General features: G+C 37.3%; 1 protein-coding gene across 1 annotated transcript; it reads left to right on the top strand.

The window, feature by feature from the left end:
* The first annotated feature begins 1684 nt into the window (after positions 1-1684).
* On the top strand, positions 1685-18181 carry LOC148115411 (uncharacterized). Its single transcript, XM_087885160.1, has 6 exons — positions 1685-2015; positions 6288-6394; positions 11988-12090; positions 14674-15015; positions 16052-16158; positions 16806-18181. Exons 1-6 carry the CDS (start codon positions 1685-1687, stop codon positions 16923-16925), a joined length of 1110 nt encoding a protein of 369 aa, XP_087741286.1. The 3' UTR covers positions 16926-18181.
* Positions 18182-23423: the final 5242 nt, after the last annotated feature.

Genomic DNA, 23423 nt, shown 5'->3' with positions numbered 1-23423 from the left:
TTCCGGCATTCAATATGTTTAAAGATTCCTAAAATGAATCTTAAAAATATAAACATTATATTTTGAGATCTTTGGGATGCTAAGGACTAACTCTCAAAGTATATTATATTTATTCCTCAAATGTGGCTCATTTATTCCTGAAATGCACTTCAAGGAAATCCATTATTGCATAGAATTCCAACAAATCAACTTAAACCGCAGTTAATGAAATAGTGCATTAAGGCATTCAAACATGAAATAAAAATAGCAGACAGATTTACACAGGCTAAACAAGTAAGAACAGCATAGCATAACAAAGAATAGCACAGTACAGAAGTTTCTTTGGTAATTCAGAACAACAGCTTGATAGACAGTCCTCATAGGTTCAAAGAAGACAGGCAATTAAAAAAAAAAAACCAATACAATGTTATTGATTGAACTAAGATTGAAAGACAATCTTATTGAAAATAAGATTGTCTTGCAAATGGAACTGATAATTTTTAAAGGTTGAATATCATTGAAGTAGAAAAGTTTTAGGAGATCTCTTACAACTGTTCAGCTATTTTAGATGTAATCGTTTAGATGTAATTTGAAGAAAAGAACCCCGACATAGGGGGAAAAAAGTATTCAAATACTTAAGTGACAACACTAGATGTGGCATATGGCAGCTGAACTTGCTTCAAGAAACAAATGCATTTTGAAAGTGATAGCCACTGCTTTTAAAGCAGTTCCATGATTCAAAGATATTTTTTTCTTAGCAAAACTATGCAGCAGTTCTCATTCTCACCAGAACAACTAGAAACAAGAACAGATTTTTCCTGAACGCCATCACTCTGCTAAACAAATAATTCCCTCAACACTGTCAAACTATTTACTAAGTCTGCACTACTATTAATCTTCTCATCGTTCCCACCACCCATCTCCTTCCACTTATGACTGTATGACTGTAACTTTGTTGCTTGTATCCTTACGATTTATATTGATAGTTTCCTGATTGCTTATTTGTACTCTATGACTATCATTAAGTGTTGTACCTTATGATTCTTGATGAATGTATCTTTTCTTTCATGTACACTGAGAGCATATCCACCAAAGACAAAGTCTTTGTGTGTCCAATCACACTTGGCCAATAAAAAATTCTATTCTGTTCTGTTCTGTTCTGTTCTGTTCTATTCTATTCTATTCTATTCTATTCTATTCTATTCTATTCTATTCTATTCTATTCTATTCTATTCTATTCTATTCTATTCTATTCTATTATGATGTAATGACAATTATAAAAAACTAAATGAGACAAAATGACAAATTAAAATAAGCTTGTTTATTGTGTCTGTCACCTTTCAGGAGAATTTATAGCTGGTGGTATTCAGCAGGTGGTATTTATAGAAAGCTACAAAACTGTGATAATGCTCAGTAGCCAGGCTGTTTCTAATGTAAAGGAAGAACTGGAACTTGCATTGTGAGTGCTGAATGCCTGGAAAAAAATTGGGCTTCTCCTCAGTATCAAGACTGAAATACAAGTATACAACTGAAAGGATCTTAAAATGAGGCTTTATCTTCAGGGTTTTGCATTTTTAATTAGACTTGGAATAGGAACTGCCGCGTACTATAACATTTAAGATCCATTGACATCAATATGGCAAGAGCATAAATAATATTCACCATCACCTTCACTTAGGAGATCTTTTTCTTTCCAGATAAAATGATGAACCAGGAATTGATGATTCTTATTGCTGAAGAAGAGCAATCTGTCAATCTCACCTGCAAGTTTATGCATAGGATTGAAGCTCTGTATCTGAAACGAACCTTTGGAGACGTCACGAACGTGCTTTATGTTATTGAACATGGCAAAATCAAGACGGAAGCTCGTGCATATGAAAATCGCACTGAGTATTTTGAGATGAACAACACGGCCACAATCACACTGAAGCATCTGAAGGAGAATGACAGTGATGTATACCTGTGTAGGGCAGGCATGTTAATAAATAATGATATTGTGCAGGAAAATGGCCCTCATATTCTTTTGGCAGTACAAGGTAGGGATGGAGAAAAAGATCATATGGATAATTCTCACTTGCAAATCATTAACCATTTTTTTCTCAATTTGATTCTTGGGTTCTAACTCTCATTAGCCATATTTTCTTAGAATTCTATGAAATGTAGAAGTAAAAGTGGAATGTCTGGATAAAAATTAAAGTGATTTTTTTTTAAAAAAAAAAGTAATAAATTTGATGATACTGGGGTTGGGGAAAATGATAGCTCATAAACTAAAATTCAGTTACCCTTCCAGACTTCAGCATCTTCACATTTAGTTCTAGACCAAGACAAAAATGTGCTCGTTCATGTCAAGCACCTACAAAATCAAAATATAATTAAAGGATATAAAAATGCATTGTACTAAGAAGGCTGAAAAAGAAATGATGTGCACTGAGCAAACATGTATACAAAATATGCATATATATATATATATATATATATATATATATATATATATATATATATATATGTGTGTGTGTGTGTGTGTGTGTGTGTAGGTCTTTGGTTATTCGGGTCTTCTCCCACGTAAAATTGGAAGTGTCTTGGCGACGTTTCGACGAAGTCTCATTTGTCATCTTCAGGCTGGTGTTCTCGGCTTCGTGCTTCCAGGAGCAATGTGAGATTGCAGCTGTCTCTTCCTTTTAACTGCTAGTGGGGGTGTGAGCTGATTGGGTGGGAACTTGGCTGTGTTCTGATTGGGTGGAGGTGTGTTCTGATTGGTTAGGGGCTTGGCTGTGCTCTGATTGGATGGGGGGTTGGTTGTGCTCTGATTGGCTGGGGGTGTGTTCTGTTTGGGTGGGGGCTTGATTGTGCTCAGCTTAGTCTGAGTTGCAGGGGGATTTGAGCTGGTGAGCTGTGTTGTTGTTGTTTGGCTTCGTGTTTGTGGCCGTGCGAACTCTTCATGGTGGGTGTCAGTCTGCTTCATGTATGGATTGGAGGGGTTTAAAGTGGCTAATGATGCAGCTGCGGTCTGGCTTCTGGTCCTTGGTCGTGGCTCATTATCAGTGTGGGTTTGAGTCTGCTTTCTGTGTGGATGTGTGGTGGTGACATCCTGTGTGGCTCTCGTGAGTGTGGGTCTGGTGTCATTCGTTGTGTTAGGGACTCGTTTGTCAATAAGGGCGGGTTTCCAAATGGCTGGTAGGCGGGAGGTATCATCTCGTTTGTTCATGCTGTGTGGGTGTTTTTCTATCTCGATGGCTTCTCTGATTATTCTGTTGTTAAAGTGTTCAGTTTTGGCGATAGTTCTGGTCTTTTTAAAGTCAATATCATGTCCTGTGGCTTTAAGGTGTTGGACCAGGGAAGAAGTTGGTTCCTCTTTTCTGACTGAGTTCTTGTGTTCTTCTATGCGTGCACTTATTCGTCTGTTGGTTTGTCCGATGTATGTGGTGGGGCAGGCGGTGCATGGGATTTCATATACTCCTTGATTTTCTAACTCAATTTTGTCTTTGGGGTTCCTTAGGATGGTGGATATTTTTCGGTTTGTGCAGAATGCTGTCTCTATATGGAATACTTTGAAACCCAAGCTCTAGAATAATCTGATCACAAACCCAAACTCTGGCTCAGATATGTAGATGACACCTTCATAATCTGGCCACATGGGAAAGAAAAACTGGACAACTTCCTCACACACCTCAACAGCCTACACCCCAAAATACAGTTCAGCATGGAAACAGAAGCGAACAACCAACTTCCCTTCCTGGATGTCTTAGTCTACAGAAAATCCAATGGCTCCCTAGGACACACTATCTACCAGAAGAAAACACACACAAACCACTATCTGCACGCACTCTCACACCACCACCCTGCCCAGATCAACTCTGTAGCCAAGACACTCATTTCCAGAACAAAACGCTTAGCTGACGAACAACACCTAAAAACCGAACTACACACTCTCACTAACGTACTAACATCCAATGGATTCCAAAGAAATAAGATCACCAACCTAATCCAAAAAGAAACCCCCACTAAAATCCAAGACAGAGAACAAGAAAACGGCAAAGCCCTCCTCCCATACATAAAAGGCACCACAGACAGAATAAGCAAAATCCTCCACAAACATAACATCAAGACAGCATTCTGCACAAACCGAAAAATATCCACCATCCTAAGGACCCCAAAGACAAAATTGAGTTAGAAAATCAAGGAGTATATGAAATCCCATGCACCGCCTGCCCCACCACATACATCGGACAAACCAACAGACAAATAAGTGCACGCATAGAAGAACACAAGAACTCAGTCAGAAAAGAGGAACCAACTTCTTCCCTGGTCCAACACCTTAAAGCCACAGGACATGATATTGACTTTAAAAAGACCAGAACTATCGCCAAAACTGAACACTTTAACAACAGAATAATCAGAGAAGCCATCGAGATAGAAAAACGCCCACACAGCATGAACAAACGAGATGATACCTCCTGCCTACCAGCCATTTGGAAACCCGCCCTTATTGACAAACGAGTCCCTAACATGACAAATGACACCAGACCCACACTCACGAGAGCCACACAGGATGTCACCACCACACATCCACACAGAAAGCAGACTCAAACCCACACTGATAATGAGCCACGACCAAGGACCAGAAGCCAGACCGCAGCTGCATCATTAGCCACTTTAAACCCCTCCAATCCATACATGAAGCAGACTGACACCCACCATGAAGAGCTCGCACGGCCACAAACACGAAGCCAAACAACAACAACACAGCTCACCAGCTCAAATCCCCCTGCAACTCAGACTAAGCTGAGCACAACCAAGCCCCCACCCAAACAGAACACACCCCCAGCCAATCAGAGCACAACCAACCCCCCATCCAATCAGAGCACAGCCAAGCCCCTAACCAATCAGAACACACCTCCACCCAATCAGAACACAGCCAAGTTCCCACCCAATCAGCTCACACCCCCACTAGCAGTTAAAAGGAAGAGACAGCTGCAATCTCACATTGCTCCTGGAAGCACGAAGCCGAGAACACCAGCCTGAAGATGACGAATGAGACTTCGTCGAAACGTCGCCAAGACACTTCCAATTTTACGTGGGAGAAGACCCGAATAACCAAAGACCTACATACAAACACCCGCGAAAACCTGAGAAAACAAATATATATATATATCCTTCAGAATGTACATATTTGAAAAAGTACATAACCAAGGAAAGCTTTTTAAAAAAGAAAATTGCACATTGAGGTGACAATGGGATGGACTGAATTTTAAACTAGAAAAATGTAGACTCTCAAATAAATTGAAATTTTATAGAGCAGAAGATTCAATCCAGATCCTGATTCAGTCATTCAGAAAAATTACTTAATTTATCTCATCTTTGCTCATAGATTTTCTAATTCAATTTGAGGACTACACCCCAATCTTAATTCAGATGCTTATCTTTGAAAGTCAGCAAATTGATTTGGTTGGTTTATTTATTGATTGATATATTGCTTTAATCTAATTGGACTCTAGGAGTCCATATTGCTTTAATCTAATTGGACTCTAGGAGTTTACAGAATATATAAGGATATCACCATGCACACACAGACACAAATACATCCATATATACATTATTTACATTATTCCCTTCTGTGATAAGCAAAAATGTATAATAGATAACAACTTTTTAAAACAATTAAATGTATCTGAGACGTTAAATCCCATAATTAATAAGGTAAGTGTTGTGAATTGTGCGAGTTGAAGGCCACAGCTCAAAGGGATATCGAGGTTGTGGAAGGCTGGGATCCAATAAAGCAGCCTTCTTAAAGCACTTTTTAATAGATGGAACTACAACTCCTAGACTTTTCAGTTGGTATAATGAGAGGAAATATTATTCCTTCATATTTGGAGGCTGGGAAAGGTTAGTGTAAAGCAGGGGTGTCAAACTCCATTTCATTAAGGGCCGCATCAGGGTTGTGTTTAACCTTGGGAGGCTGGGTCCCAAGGGTGTGGCCTGGGTGGGCATGGCCAGCTTGACATCACTTGTGTCAGGGACATCTGTAGTGGTCCGAGTGCTCTGCCAGCAAAAACGGGCTCCCAAGCTCCATTTCAACTGCAACAACCTCCTGCAACCCTCTGCCAGAAAAAATGGAGCTTGGGAGGGCCCTCCCAAGCTCCATTTTTTCTAGCAGAGGCACTGCGGCTTGGGCCTTTGCTGTTTCCAGGACGGTCCAGCAGGCCAGATCTAAGCACCCTGCAGGCTGGATCTGGCCCCTGGACCTTGAGTTTGATACCCCTGGTGTAAAGCATTATGATAAATCACATGTCCCATTTTCTTTGCTACAGCAGCTGCAAAGAAGAATTTTGAATCTCCCTGGATGCTGTATAGTATTATCTCTGTGTTAATACTCTTGATTTTTATGCTGGGATTTTATATCATCTATCATACCAATGTAAGTATGGCTAATATCAAGGTATTATATTAACTAACTGCCATCAACTTCCATTCTTTACTTCCAAAAATTATGACTTCCGGTGGCTCCACGAACGCCGAACGGACGCTCCTGTAGGAGCTCCAGCCCCATGATCTGTAGAGCCGCTAGAACAGTGAAAACCAGCTGTCTAGCGGCTAAAAAATGTCCCCCTGGGAAAAAGGGGGAGAGAAGAGCAGAAGGGTCTGGGTAGAGCTCCCCTAGACCCCCAGGGTTTTTTTCTTTTTAAGCTCCCTGAAAGCCCTTTGTTAGCTCCGGATCCGGGGTGAGTCTGCCTTTTGCAGACCAAGACATTGCGACCACACCAGCAATGCAATTTTAAGTTTTACAAGACATCATGACTTTGGATCCTGGCAGAGCAAAATCAGGAGAACGACAAAAAGCAAGTATTGAGCTTTAACTCCGTTTAAAAAGGGGGGGGGGAAATGGCGCTTGAGGGCATGGAAATGAAACTTACCAGTGAAAGTGCTTTAACGTTTGCAACATTGTTAACAACTACCAGATTACACATTAAGAAAAAGATTTAAAGTGGAAGCGGAAAGCAAAAGACTATGGAATTGATTTCAACTAATTTACATTTTTAAATTGTGTGAATAATTGGACTTTGAAAAAAAGAAAATGGCTGGTACCTTTGAAAGTGCTGAAGGACTATTATTACACACACCAGTAAATACACAAATAAGAGTTATAATACATGAAATTTTTGAATCACAAACCACTGCTTTACTGGAAAGTCTTAAAGGTTTTTTTTGATGAAAGGTCTCAGGAAGAGGAAACTGTTTTGACTCAAAACATGGAGACAAAGGAGAATATAGTAACATTCCAAGGCTTGTTAGACAGTAGTGAACTGCTGGAAAAAGATGGGGCAGAAATCCAGTTTAATGTGACTTTGGATAAAAAGGATGCTTTCCAGACCAAGAGGGGAAAGCAAAGGAATCTGGAAGAGTTTAATCAGAAGGACTTGAGATTGATTTATGGGGGTTTCAAATTAAATGAAATAACTTTAAGAAGACAAAAACTTTCAAAGAGACATCAACCTCAAATCCAAATTTCAAAATTCTCAAAAATAAAAGCAGGAGGAGGAGCAATGTTGAAGAAGAAAGAATAATAATAATAATAATAATAATAATAATAATAATAATAATAATAATAATAATAATAATAATAATAATAATAATAATAATTATTATTATTATTATTATTATTATTATTATTATTATTATTATTATTATTATTATTATTATTATTATTATTATTTTATTTCTATACCACCCTTCTCCCGAAGGACTCAGGGTGGTGTACAGCCAATTTAAAAACACAAGACACAACAATGATTAAAAATTAAAATAATTAAATAGATTTGGCCGGTTTAAAACCCCAAAAATTTTAAATACCCCAATTTAAAATCATTATGTTGATAGCCCGGCCTGGCGGAACAACAGGGTCTTCAATGTGCAACGAAACACCCGGAGGTCGGAGATCTTACATATTTCTGGGGGCAGTTCATTCCACAGGGCTGGGGCTCCCACAGAGAAGGCCCTCCCCCTGGGTGTCGCCAGCCGACATAACTTGGCCGATGGCACCCTGAGGAGACCCTCTCAGCGGACTGGCCGGTGGGAGGCTACTGGTGGCAGAAGTCGGTCTCGAAGGTACCCGGGTCCTATGCCATGGAGCGCTTTAAAGGTGGTAACCAGCACCTTGTTTATAAAATAAAAACTTTTCAATAATAAAAAAAATGATAAAAACAAATATTATGTACATCAGTCAAGAAATGTCCCAAGATAATGTCAAATCAGTCCTTTCCTGAATAATTGTAGGACATTGGATATTTGTAGTACAAAAGAATTTCCAATTTAAAGGTTTCCGGGTTCTTTATTCTGGTTCTTCTATACCAACGTAAGGACTGCAGTGGATCCATATAATAACCATAATCACATAAGTGCAAACTTAATAGAAAAGCCTTGTGATTCAGCACAACATTAATGTTTACTATAGGTATTTGTCATTGTGACCTTAAAAATGCCCAACTATGTCCTCTTTTCTATAATGGCTGATGCTGAAAATTATTCAGTCCAAGACCAGTGAAATAAAAACATGTAGCATTACAAATCCACTTTACAGTTCCTGTGTGGTGATTTTGGTTTATATAATGATTTTACATACTTCAATTTTTATTTTTTTATTTGCTAACAGTTGCTCTATTTATTTTTTATATCTTGTTTATGTTATGCTTCAACAGATCTGCACCTAGCACACAGAACTGAGACTTTTAGGTAACTTGGAAATATAAAAAACAAGGGGTAATGCATCTTAATTATTGTTTTTTTAAACAGATTAAGAAATGTTTCGAAAAAGGACATGCAAAGACAAAGCAAAATTTTATCTATGAAGACATGACTTACAGCCTGAGGTTCAAGAACACTGAGAGTCAAAAAAATCAATATGCCGTGTAATATTGAATTCTGAATAACAAAATATTGTTAAAATTCCAGCAAAAATATAATTGTTCCATTATTCTTTTTTAAAGCGATCACCAGTTTGCATTTGAAAGTTAAGGTTCAAAAGCTCCATTCAGGTAGCCCCATTACATGTGTGAAGGGCACAAACCTGGTCAAGAATGGTACCTACTAATCCTACCTCCTCTGACTTCCATACATTTAGCTGGAGGTCTGAAGAGAGCCAAATTTGCATTCATTTGTATGGGAGAATAGCCCTCAGTTCAATTAGAGACTTTGATTTATTAGAGGGCTTGAAATGCTTGCAGCAAAAATCAGGGTGTCTTGCTAGATCACAGATTAAGCAAGAATTGACACTGTACTTCAGTTACCAAAAGAGCCAATGCAATTTTGGGCTGCATCAATAGAAGTATAGCAATAGCAATAGCACTTAGACTTATGTACTGCTTCACAGTGCTTTACTAAGTGGTTTTACAGAGTCAGCATATTGCCCCCCAACAATCTGGCTCCTCATTTTACCCACTTCGGAAGGATGGAAGGCTGAGTCAACCTAGCATAGCAACCATAGCATCAAAATCATGGAAAGTGATACTACTGCTTTATGCTGGAGGAACTAGAAAGCATGCAGAGAAGAGCAACAAAGATGGCAAGGGCTTGGAATCTAAATCATACTAAAAGCTGTTAAACTTGGAATTTATTTAGGATCAAGAAGAAAAGACAATGAGGAGACATGATAGCAATTTTCAGATAGGGACATCCCAGGAAGAGAGGAGTAGATTTACTCTCCCAAGTACCTGAGGGCAAGAAAAGAACCAGTGGGGGGAAAAACTATAGTAGAGCTCCAAACTTGAACTCACAGAAATAATTTCCTGATTGTGAGAATGATTAGGCAATGCAATAGCCTACCTCGTGAAGTTGTGGATGCTGCATTGCTAGAGGTCTGCAAAACAAACAAACAAATAAACAAACTGGAGAGCCATCAACCCAAGTCAAGTCCACTTCCCCTTCACACATTCAGCTGAAAACCTGAAAAAGGACAGCAAATGAGCTTTAATCTGGATGGCTTAAATTCTTACTAGGTTTATATATATATATATCCTTACCTGTCTTAATATTAATATGGCTTAACTTTATGACTGTTGTGGTTAGTCCTAGTTATATAATATAAGTAGGTATTTTGAAACGATGTCATTGCCATAAATATTTGCAATATTTTTTATATGTAATATATTATTGAAAGTATTCAATACCCAGTTTAATGAAGAGGAATACAAGTGGAAAATATACTGCAGTTTTTAAAATATAGCATTCTTCCACATCCATAGTTATTAAAGGTATATCTGTAGAAAACATTATGGAATATTAGCAAGTATTTAGAAGGGAAGATGTTGAAAATGTTTTTTATCTTGTACATTTAGAATGCTGTATAAACCTTTTAAGAGGTATAACTTTATGATTTCAATACCCACAAAAGAGCCAATGTGGTGTAGTGGTAATCATCTTGGCACTGTGAAGACCCAAATTGTCATTCATCCTCATCCATAGTATCTTACCTGATGACTTCAGATTAAACAACTCCTTAACACAAGGTGGCTGATGCATTGGGAAGAAATAGAAGGAAGCATTATGTAGGTTGCCTTGTATTTCTGTATGTAAGGCAAATTTAGGGGAAAAAAATACAATTGCAGCATTGAATGTTTATTCTTCTATAATATATGTTACTCTTTTAGATTTTAAATCAAATTTAGAAGTTAAATAGATGGGGTTATTTTATGAAGGAGAAAGACAGAGAGAGAGAGACAGAGAGACAGAGACAGAGACATGGAGACAGAAAAAGAGAGAGACACACAGAGACAGAGAGACAGAGACAGACAGAAGGAAAGCAAAGACTTCAATATATCTTGGCTGTGCAGTACTGTTTGTATTCCATCATTTGCTTTTCCTTATGTCTCTGCATTAGAGATAACAGACATTTGACAAATCTGAATGTGAGAATTTCTTATTTTGGAATCTGTACAATTAATTAATCCTTTAAAAGGCCTACCTTTACAAATCTGCAAAATTTAGTATTAAAAAATCACGTGAGAGAAAAAGCTGCACAAATTGCATCTAAAATTAAACAACAGATTGCTTTTTATTAGGGGGAAATGGTTGCAAAGATAGTGTATATCAAACACAACCCTAAAACAAAGTACATATATTTGGAGAGATGTATGCAAAAATACCATTATAAAGAAAAATAATAGTTGGATTAGATATGGAAATACTTGAATTATGAGAAACTGAAACAGACAGCTTGGCAAAAAATGAGAAACCTAAAACATGAAATTCAATAATCTTTAGTATGTATCTTCCCCCAGAAAAAAATGTTGGGTGGCATGACTTTACACAGTAATTTAGTTTATGAGTGAATTTGAGTCATCCATTTTCTGTCTGCTATAATTGTCTACCTACCATTTCTTTTCCATTTCTTTTCTACAGTGTATAGTTGAGAAATGTGACTGTGCCTATTTACATTTTTTTCTGTATTGTATGTAACATTGTTTATCCTGGAAATAAATGGTTTGATGGATATCCTAAAACAAGTGTTTTAAAGATCTAAGGTTCATTTGATGAAGTCTATATGCTAGTTATGATTAACAATGCATTACTATCCTTGTCTACTTGGAGTAAACTTAAATAAACATTCAAGTTCAAAACTTTTAAAATAAACCACCTCTTCTTAAGTTGTTGATAAAAAAAATGGAGAATTCAGAAAGATCACCTAGACACAAATAAATTAATAAAGATTGTTTTATTTTAGTCCTCCTTCAATCTAATTTAAAAACACTTCACTACTTAATCTCTATGTGGAATAAAGTGGAAGCAAACTTTGCTTATGAGGGACTAGTATGAAAATTTTTTGATTGTTAATATTTTGTTAAAACAAGAACTAAGGCTGAATATGTCTTTGTATCTTCTCAGAAATGTGTTTTTATTTGTGGTTTGTTACTCACGCCATTAGATTTGGCTGTTTAAACTGTTATGATTTATACTCCTTAGACTGAAAATCACATGATCACCTAAGTAGGAAGTTCATTTTTGTTCTGTGGGTAAAGAGTAGCTACTTTCAGGTAGAAAAAAGTAGCTGTTGCAAAATGCTCTGGACCCTTTCTGCATATTTTCTCTTGCTGCTTTCTACTGGAAATGCAGAACCAAAAGGTAGAAGATAACCAAACGTTTTACTGATTTTTTAACCCTCACTGAGAATTATTGATGTAGGCTAAGTTCAAAAAGACTGTTTATTTGTCTGGCTCTTTATTTTATTTATGATATAAAGAGAGACACTGTTTTGGCTGATTGCAGGGGAAGAAATCAGATCTGGGTTTAGCCTATTGGTATAAATTAACATTTTCTTTCAATAATGTGAATATTGAGAATGTTTATGTATGATTTAATTCAAAATCTATATGCTTTCCTTATATCTTAGCATGACTTGTAAAAGGCGCTCTCTCTCTCTCTCTCTTTCTCTCTCTCTCTCTCTCTCTCTCTCTCTCTCTTTTGCAGGATGAGTAAATAACAAAGTAACCCAGTCTAGTAACTGGATTTCATATGTTCTTTCAAGAGATTCCATTTCATCTGGCTGATAACCAGGTGTTAAAAGATTATTTTTGTTTTACAGCTGTGTCGGTACTCCATAGCCGTCATGGCATCTGTACAGTCTTGGCAATGTTCATATACAGTAAAGTGGACAAGTTGAGTGTGTAAAAGCACAAATTGTTTGACAAAGCATAAATATGCATGGCTGAGTGTGGGACACAAAGTAGTATATTCAGATTTGGTTGAGAATTGCCTGGGAATATTACTAGAGATTAACTTCTACATATAAATTCTAAATAGTTGTATTGTTAAAATGTGAGAACCTTCCTTTCCAAATGTATTTAAAAGTAATGGATACAATTATGCTGTTAATTTTCATGGTGTCATAAGAATCTTTTATTGCCAGAATGCCACTGAAATTCTTTTTTTGAATACAGACCAATGTCTGCAAAATTTCTATGAATAGAAGAGATTGGTAGAGATTGTGCCTTTCTTGCATTATTAAATTGTGTCATTAACTTGCCTTGCATTTTTAGTACTTTATGTTTCATCTTTATTATTGATTTTGGAAAGGAAATAATACTTACTTTCTCAGATTAAACTGTCAAAATTGGAGGTTCCAAGGAGAAAAATTGAGATGGTATGCACACCTTATACCTGTCAGTAACTCCTTAAATAAGCCACGTCTTAGGCAACTTTTGCATTCAATCCTAAGGGGAAAATGTGTTTAATGGTGACATATGCTCTAAGTCACCCACTCGCCTTCAAATATGGATCTCTGCACAACTCTGGTCTCTATGCTGAAGCATGTCAGGATTCAGAGGAATTTGATATTGATATGCAAACATGTACATTGGGGAGCTACAGTTCTTTCTGTCAGAATTTCTGCTCTATAATAATTCCAGCAGAAAATACTTTTAAGCATTCCTAAAATGTGTCTTAAAATTTATAAAAGTTATATTTTGAGATCTTTGGGATGCTCAAGTTTAACTCTTAAAGATATATTGATATCCTCACAGGTTCAAAGAGTATGGGCAATTATGTCATTTTAAAAACCAATTCAGGTAGTCCTTGTCGTAAAACCACAATTGAGCCCAAAATTTATGTTGCTAAGTGATAAATTTGTTAAGCAAATTTTGCCCCATTTTACAATATTTTTTTTGCCACATTTGTTAAGTGAATCACTACAGTTGTTAAATTAGTAACTCGGTTGTTAAGTGAACCTGGTTGCAAAAGGTAATCACATGACCCTGGGACACTGTAAGCATCATAAATGTGAGTCAGTTGTCAAGCATCCACATGTAAATCATGTGACCACAGGGATGCTGCAACAGTCATAAGTGTGAAAATGGTCATAAGTCACTTTTTCAGTGCTATTGTAACTTTGAATGGTCACTAAGCGAACTGTTGTTAAGTTGAGGACTGCCTGTACAATGTTATTGGTTGAATGCCAGGCAAATAAGCATGTCTTGCAAATGGAGGTGGTAATTTGTTAAGCTTGAACATCATTGAAGTAAAGAGATTTTAGGAGATCCCCACGATCTCTTACAACTGTTCAGCTAGTTGGATGTAGAGGTGTAGAAAAGAACCTGGACATAGAAAAAAAAGCATTCAAATGCTTAAGTGACATCATTTAGCATATGGGATCTGAAGCATGCTTCAACAAATGAATGCTCCTTAAAAGTGATAGCCACTGCTTTAAAGCAGCTCCACAATACATATGTATTTTTTTTTTCCTTTGCAAATCTATGCAGGAGAACACAGAAAATCTCAATCTGTGATGTAGTGCCAATAATAAAAAGCTAAATGACAGGAAAAGGCAAATTAAAATAAGCTTGTTTACTGTGTCTGCCACCTTTCAGAAGAATGTATAGCAGGTGATACCCAGCAGGAAATGCAGACAGAGGAACATAACTGTGATAAGACTTATAAGCCGGGCTGTTTCTAGTGTGAAGGACTAGCTGGAACTTGCATTATGAGTGCTAAATGCCTGGAAATAATTTGGATTTCTTCTCAGTCTCATGATTGAGATACAACTGAAAGGATCTTAAAATGAGGCTTTATCTTCAGGGTTTTGCATTTTTAATTAGACTTGGAATAGGAACTGCCGCGTACTATAACACTTAAGATCCATTGACATCAATATGGCAAGGGCATAAATAATATTCACCATCACCTTCATTCAGGAGATCTTTTTCTTTCCAGATAAAATGGTGAACCAGGAATTGATTGTTCTTATTGCTGAAGAAGGGCAATCTGTCAATCTCACCTGCAAGTTTATGCATAGGATTGAAGCTCTGTATCTGAAACGAACCTTTGGAGACGTCACGAATGTGCTTTATGTTATTGAACATGGCAAAATCAAGAGTGAAGCTTGTGCATATGAAAATCGCACTGAGTATTTTGAGATGAACAACACGGCCACAATCACACTGAAGCAACTGAAAGAGAATGACAGCAATGTATATATGTGTATTGCAAACTTGACCACAGACACTGGGTTTAAGCAGAAGAATAGTAGAGTGAATATTTTGTTGGCAGTAAAAGGTAAGGATCAACCGGTTTACTACCGGTTCGCATATAAAACCGGTAGTAAAACTGGCGGGAAGCCCCACCCACCGACTCCGAACGTCACCAAAACGCTTCTGCGCATGCGCAGAAGAGCGTGCATGCACATGAGCGAAGTGAGTAGTAAAGGTAAGTAGAACCCACCCCTGATAAGGATGGACAAAAGGGTCATGTGGATAGCAGTTTGATTTTCAATTATAAACCATTCATCATTTTGGTACTATCTAGACTATCATGTTGTCTTAAAAGTCTGAGGAATGTAAATATGGAAAGTTTGGATACAAATTAAGGTGATATCTTTTTTTAAAAAAGTAATAAACCTAATGTCACTGGGGTTGGGGAAAGTGGCAACTTGTTCACTTTCCCTTCCAGGCTTCAGCATCTTCATATTTGGTTCTAGACTAATACAAAATGTGTTCATTCGAGTCAAATACCTAAAAAATGAAAGTATAAATATATTTTAGTATAAATGAAAGTATAAATACCTACAAAATGAAATAAAATATATTGTTCTGAGATGGATGAGAAACAAATGAACAAACATGTAAATTAAATATATACAGATGGTATATATTTGTATATACTTCAAAAGTACATATTTGAGAAAGTACATAAATGAGAAACTTGACAATGGGATGGACTGAATTTTAAACTGGAAAAACCTAGACTCTTAAATAATTGAACTTTATAACCAGAAGATTCAATTCAGGCCTTGATTTGGTTATTCAGATAACCAAATAGCATAATTTACCTCATTTTTGTTTAGAAACTTCCTAATTCCACTTGAAGCCTACACCCCAATCTTAATTTAGAAATTGATCATCTTTGAAAGTAAACATATTGATTGATTTGTTTATTTATAAAGTTGATACATTCAGTCTAATTGGACGTAAGGAGTTTACTGTGAGCCAGATCTAAGCACCCTGCAGGCCGGATCTGGCCCCTGGGCTTTGAGTTTGATACCCCTGGTGTAAAGCATTATGATAAATCACATGTCCCATTTTCTTTGCTACAGCAGCTGCAAAGAAGAATTTTGAATCTCCCTGGATGCTGTATAGTATTATCTCTGTGTTAATACTCTCAATTTTTATGCTGGGATTTTATATCGTCTATCATACCAATGTAAGTATGGCTAATATCAAGGTATTATATTAACTAAGTGCCATCGACTTCCATTCTTTACTTCCAAAAATTATGTACATCAGTCAAGAAATGTCCCAAGATAATGTCAAATAAGTCCTTTCCTGAATAATTGTAGGACATTGGATATTTGTAGTACAAAAGAATTTCCAATTTAAAGGTTTCCAGGTGTCTTTATTTTGGTTCTTCTATACCAACATAATGGATCCATATAATAACCATAATCACATAAGTGCAAACTTAATAGAAAATCCTTGTGATTCAGCACAACATTAATGTTTGCTATAGGTATTTGTCATTGTGACCTTAAAAATGCCCAGCTATGTCCTCTTTCCTATAATGGCTGATGCTGAAAATTATTCAGTCCAAGACCAGTGAAATAAAAACATGTAGCATTACAAATCCACTTTACAGTTCCTGTGTGGTGATTTTGGGTTTATATAATGATTTTACATACTTCAATTTTTATTTTTTTATTTGTCAACAGTTGTTGTATTTATTTTTTATATCTTGTTTATGTTATGCTTCAACAGATCTGCACCTAGCACACAGAACTGAGACATTTTTATGTAACTTGGAAATATAAAAAACAAGGGGTAATGCATCTTAATTATTGTTTTTTTAAACAGATTAAGAAATGCTTTGAAAAAGGACATGCAAAGACAAAGCAAAATTTTATCTATGAAGACATGACTTACAGCCTGAGGTTCAAGAACACTGAGACTCAAAAAATTCAGTATGTCATATAATATTGAATGCTGAATAACAAAATATTGTTGAAATTCCAACAAATTCATAATTATTTCATTATTTCTGATTCTTTTTTTAAAAAAAGTGATCACAAAGTGTACACTTTGAGCACCAATTTACATCTAACATGTGTGAAGAATTTAAAATTTGAAATTGAAACATACAAATAATGAGAAACTGAAGGCATGAAATTCAGTAAACTTTAGCATGTGTCTTCTCTGAGGAAAAAAAATGTTGGACGGCATAGATTTACACAGTAATATAGTTTGAGTTAATTTGAGTTATCCATTTTCTGTCCACCATAATTGCCTCTCTATCATTTCTTTTCCATTTTTCTGTACAGTGTATAGTTGAGAAATGTGACTATGTCACTGGCAGGAGGTAGAGACAAATGCTATTTGTTTTGCTGATATCTTGCATTTATGTACATCCATATCAGAGGTGGGTTTCAGCAGTTTCTGACCAGTTCTGGAGAACCGGTAGTGGAAATTTTGAGTAGTTCAGAGAACTGGTACTAAAAATTCTGACTGGCTCCACCCCCATCTATTCTCTGCTTCCGAAGTCCCAGCTGATCGGAAGGAAATGGGGATTTTGCAGTAACCTTCCCCTGGATTGGGGAGGGAATGGAGATTTTACAGTATCCTTCCCCTGCCACACCCACCAAGCCATGCCCACCAAGCCATGCCATGCCCACCAAGTGACACCTACAGAACCGGTAGTAAAATTTTTTGAAACCACTGATCCATATACATGGCATACTCTATCGAAGAGACTAATATTTAATTCCTAGGAATCCTATCAGTTTGGGCACATTTCTCTTTCCATCTACTTATCCACGTTTCTTGAACTATCTGGAAAGGCAGGTAAATGTACAGATGATAATCCATGCCATAAAATCTTTCAACCCACCCTGTGGTAGGATGATTGATGACTCCACTTTGAATATTGATCTGCAGTGATTGACCAATGCATATCAATTTTATGGGATGCCGTACTTTATTTTCCAGGCAGGTCAAATGTGCTGCACATATAGTAAGTACATGGTGTTCATACACTCATGTTCTACAAATATTACTGATGAATTGTTCCCTGCTGTGGGTTTTAATTCTTGTTATTATTAATTATTGTTAGTCTTCTTTCTTTGTTGGGTGTTTTAAATTGATTTCATTGTATTGTGCATCACTTTTGAATTGCTGTGATGATTGAGGTAGTTTATAAATCAAACAAATAAATAATAAAATAAAGGTCACATATAGTGAAACACAGGAAATGATTGTTGTTTTAAGCAGTAAAATACATGAATGAATGTGAATATACATGTCCCAGGATAATGTTGTAGGATCCAATTTGGATCGGTCATCGGAACCAGAGGTTTTGTCTTTCCGAGCTTTGAGACTCATGCTGGAGTCTATCTTCAGGGAACCTCTCAATAACACAGAGACACAGATGCAGAGAAGTTTCTTGAGGATGGACTCCAACAGAAACTGAAAGAGATGTATCAGAAGACAAAACCTCTGGTCCCAGTGATTGACCCAGATTGGATCCTGAGGTAAAATACATCTCAAGTGAAGAACTGCTGCCATCTGGGTGTGAGGTCAAAGAAATTTGAAGCAGGATACATAGTGGCATAGTCATTAGACAGTGGTGCCATATTCCATGCTTCGCTGAAAACAATCCTAGAATCATAGAGCTGGAAGGGACTTCAGAAACCTTCTAGTCCAATCCCTTTCTCAAGGTAGGAGCCTTACACCATCCCAATCAAATGGTCCAGTCTATTTTTAAAAAACCTCCAGTGATAATGTTCCATCAGAAAAATCAGTCATATGTAGAACCACTCTAGGAAGAGCAAGACCACTATTTATGATTTGTAAAGGATGGAGAGTACAGAGGTGCAAGATATTTTGACACTGCAGCACTCTGACCTTAAACCAGCTGTTCTAAGTGTTCTAGGTGTGAAAGAAAACGTGCCAATGTCATTTTGAATGGTTTGACTGTTCTGAGCAGAGTGACTATTTTTTTGTTGTGTGGGTAGCAAATGCTTTCTTTAAAAAAACAACACTTTTTCCAGTTTTGCTAATATAGCAATTCCAATTAGTCATGTCTTTACTGCTATTATTTTGACTAGATGACATAAAGGTGTGGGTATTCTGACTAGATGAAATTTAGTTTTAGATTTTAGACTTTTAGAGAGGAAAGAAGCAATTAAGAACCTGACCACATAGGAAAATTGCTCAAAGTTGTATGTCTGCCAGACTTTTTTGTAATTTATTGCTGACTTTAAAACAAAACAACCCCCCCCCCCATGCCAGGGGCGTCAGACTCAAACTCAATTTCATTGAGGGCCGCATCAGGGTTGTGTTTGACCTTGGTGGGCCGTGGTGGGCAGAGCCATGGTGGGCATGGCCAGGGTGGGCACAGCCAGCTTGACGTCACTTGTGTCAGGGAGCTCTGTGATGGCCCAAGCACTCTGCCAGCAAAAACAGGATCCTGAGCTCCAGTTTCAGCTGCAACGCCCTTCTGCAACCCTCTGCCAGCAAAAACAGACCTCGGGAGAGCCACATGTGGCCCTCCCAAGCTCCGTTTTTGCTGGCAGAGACTTTGCAGTTTCCAGGATGGCCCGCAGGCTAGTTCTAAGCACCCCATGGGGATCCAGCCCCTGGGCCTTCGGTTTGACACCCCTGCCTTATGCTATAGAGAGTCAACATCCATAAGATGGTAGTGGAGTGCATGCATCTTATGGGATGCTGTACTTTATTTTCCAAGCAGATCAAATGTGCTGCACATATACATAGCGTTCATACACTCATGTTCTACAAATGTAAAGATTTGCCCAACAATTATTTGATTTTGATTTATTAAACTTGTACTTTGTGTCTGTGTGAATTCTGTGCGCATACTTGCATTTATTCGGAGCCTTGGAATATATTCAAAATGCAAAAATTCTATAGTGGCTTGAGGTAGTTTGTCAAGTTTCAGTTCATGTGCAGTCCTTAAGTTTTCATTATTAATATGACTCATGCAATTTAGAAACTTGCGCTTGGTGAATTAATTAGATCGATTAAGTTTCTCTATGCCCTGTAGTTTGTTGGAGAAGTACATAAAAGGTGAATTTTAATGCTTTTAAAAAAAATTTAAATGATCACCAGCCAGGTATTTTGCAGATTGGTTGGTAAGCAACATTTGGCATGGACTGCCACCTCTAACTAAACTTGCAATGCTGTGGTGAAAAACAAGAGAGGAGCAGCTGTTGAAGGCTTTTCAAGTTTTGTTCTGCTAGAATCTTGCCAACGTTGTTTTGAGCTTGAAACAAAACACATTTTCATTTTGTGCAAAACCCAATGGAGATACAAAGAACACTTTCCTTTCTACTACTCACAATTCCAAAAGTTCAAGGCTATTCACACACACTATGAAGAGGATAGACAAAGTCAGGCTTGATTCAATCCTGATGGTTGTTTATTATATCTAGGATCAAGAATAATTATCTGTCTTAATACAGATAACAATGGTTATTAGGAAATGTAAGTGGAAGCCTGCTGTTTGCACCCAGGTTCTGTTTGTGACTTTGCTTTGGCATCTGACTGGTCTGATTTAGTGGGATCTTCATGTTCTTGTGAGCTCCAAAATAGCTGTAAATTGCATGGACTTAAAACACAGATAGCAAACAAGCAAAGATCCTGAAAGGGAAGCAAGTGATGTACAACCTGAAAACAACAGGCCTAACCAGAATAGGACTTCCTGGGTTCAGAACCACCAAAGGTGACCACAGAGCCCACTTTCTTATTTCATCAGGAAATGTGATGATGGAATCAAGTACTGTGTGGCTGAGATATTTATAAAGGTATTTTCAAAATTACTGTTTGGGTTGGTTTAGGCAAATAGTTCATGATACCTGAGTGTAGAAATGTACTTCAAAATTCTAGTCAACTGCATCTTCTCAGAGTGGAAATTGTGCACAGCAGGGATGTGGTCAACAAATACTTGCAAATAATGTGATTCAAACTCAAAAACACAAATCATGTATCTTCTAAACATGCTGCCCAAAGTGTTCATGGGTAATTCTTCATTGGTTTTTTTCAGAACTTTTTTCAAAAGCAAAGATGAATGTAACATAAACTAAAGTAAAGTAAAAACACCAAACTAAAAACAGTTAATTAAATTGACACAACAGATTAGTAGGGATTCTTGGTTTAATTTTCAGTCCAGGACTGATAATTGGAGAACAGGGGTCTACACAAGGTATATGGCTAATGTAGAGCATAACTGATAAGTCACAATTGTATTATTAAAATGTCAGGGGATCACAAATACCTATTGAACTCTAATTGTAAGGATCCCATTTGTTACCACATCCTCCTTTTTTGAGAAGCCCAAAAGAAGGAAAATGATTTCTGATTAAAAAACATTTTAAGTCTAGTCAGTCTGAAAGTGCTAGGTCTTCTTACGCATGATACTGAATCAAAGATACAAAGTTACACTGAAGCCTCTTTAAAAATAAATGTTATTGATAAGAAACCACCAAAATCAACTAGCATCGATGAAAAATAAAAGATTAGGAGTTAATGAGCATGTATAAACAAAGGAACAAAGGGTAGACCGATCTAAAATTAAGATTGAGCCTCAAGAAAAATAATTTTTAAGGAATTGGGGAGGACCTTGAACATACCCAAAATAAAATAATAAAAAAAAGCAATTGCACTTTTGATTTTTTATTGAATGTGGAAGCCTAGGTGCACTGGAGTTCCTTTCTGAATCCTGGAAGATTTCAATCCATCTTGGAATGGGTTCAACTTCAGAGTCTGTGTTTTCCTCACCAGGAAGATCCTGAAAACAAACTCTTCTATAAGAAATATCTATGTGCTTAGGTATTTAACTACTTGTCCTCTTTGTCTTTCACATCAGAGATAGAAATAATTAGACTATTACAAGACAAATTGCTATTTTGTTTGGCATTATAAAATTTTTGATGTTTCTTTATTTCATATAATGTAGATGGATCAAGGTATAGCTTTCTTTTGGTTTCAAATCATTCCCTATGTCAATATAATTGGGAGATGCTCTTCAGCAACCTCAGTAAGGGCTGCATTTTTTCTCACAATGGCATCCAATTAGATGCCCTCTGTTTCTAACCACCCAAATCTGTGAAACAAAACAGACAAGCCAAGGTAAGGAGAATGTGACAGGTGGCTGTAAATCTAGTCTGAGTTTCAACTGGCAACGATCTTGTGGTGTTGTATTCAAAGCCACATTTTCTTCCTCTTAGATTTCCAGAAGCTTTAACAGCTATGTGAAAGATGTCATGACTGAGAAGGGCATTGTCTTAGTATCTAGGTCATGCTAAATCACATTGATTTGACTGGACCAACAGTGAACCAACTCTCTGAGAGGATCTTACATTGTATACATTGGCATCCTTCATCCATAGTCAAAAGACTATGGTATCGTGCTCTGGAAAGAGTTCCTAAAACAGAATCTAGTGTGACTAAAAAGGCCAATTCGAGAGTGGCAATCCCTTCCACACTGAGGGCAGATACATTCTGTCCCCTGCCCAGTCCCCAGATTTTGCTGGTTCCGGGACTGTCTCTTTGCCTCAGCCTGCCAAACAAGTGTCTCTTCGAATTGGAGAAGGCCATGCTGTATCTTTAGCCTCCAAGCTGAACAATCAGAGGTCAAGTTTTCCTAGTTCTTTATGTCCATTCCCAGGGCCTTTAGGTCCCTCTTGCCGATATCCTTATATTGCAGCTGTGGTCTCCCTCTGAGGCGCTTTCCCTGCACTAATTCGCCATACAGGAGATCTTTCGGAATCCGACCATCAGCCATTCTCATGACATGCCCCAGCCAGTGTAGTTGTCGCTGTTTCAATAGTGTATACATGCTAGAAATTCCAGCATGTTCCAAGACTGCGCTATTTGGAACTTTGTCCTGCCAGGTGATACCAAGAATTCGTCAGAGACAGCGCATATGAAAGGTGTTCAACTTTCTCTCCTGCCGTGCATAAAGGGTCCAAGACTCACTGCAGTACAAGAGAGTGCTCAGGATGCAGGCTCTATAGACCTAGATCTTTGTATGTTCTGTCAGCTTCTTATTAAGCCATACTCTCTTTGTAAGTCTGGAAAATGTGGTGCCGCTTTACCAATATGTTTATTCAGCTCAGTAGGTTCAAGAGGATCTTACAGGATTGGCAAAAAATATGGGAGGCAGACATTCCCTCAAACAACCAAGCCAAACAACCATCTAATAGGATAATTTAATCCAATTCATGCCCAATGGTAAAAGAACCCCAGGACCAGGGCCCCCGAACAGCCACTGCCATTCAGTCTTGTTAGGGTTGAGTCTTAATTTATTCCTCTTATCCAAATCCTTGGCCCCATTGCTTCAAAACAGGATATCTGGATGAAATGTATAATTGATTATTATCAGTATAGTGACAATACCTGACCCCAGTCAACTGATGACCTAACCCAATGGCCCAGGGGTGGGTTCTACTTACCTTTACT

Source organism: Pantherophis guttatus, chromosome 2, assembly GCF_059756535.1.
Source record: "Pantherophis guttatus breed Tessera chromosome 2, ASM5975653v1, whole genome shotgun sequence".
NCBI classification, from domain to species: domain Eukaryota; kingdom Metazoa; phylum Chordata; class Lepidosauria; order Squamata; family Colubridae; genus Pantherophis; species Pantherophis guttatus.
This window is presented reverse-complemented; position numbering and strand designations above follow the sequence as displayed.

Excerpts from the sequence above, each read along its gene's own strand:
- LOC148115411 (XM_087885160.1), top strand. The coding sequence starts at position 1,685 with ATGAACCAGGAATTGATGATTCTTATTGCTGAAGAAGAGCAATCTGTC. Across the intron at positions 12,091-14,673 it reads TGGAAATGCAGAACCAAAAG|ATAAAATGGTGAACCAGGAA; the intron begins GTAGAAGATAAC and ends TTTTCTTTCCAG. Across the intron at positions 15,016-16,051 it reads TATTTTGTTGGCAGTAAAAG|CAGCTGCAAAGAAGAATTTT; the intron begins GTAAGGATCAAC and ends TCTTTGCTACAG.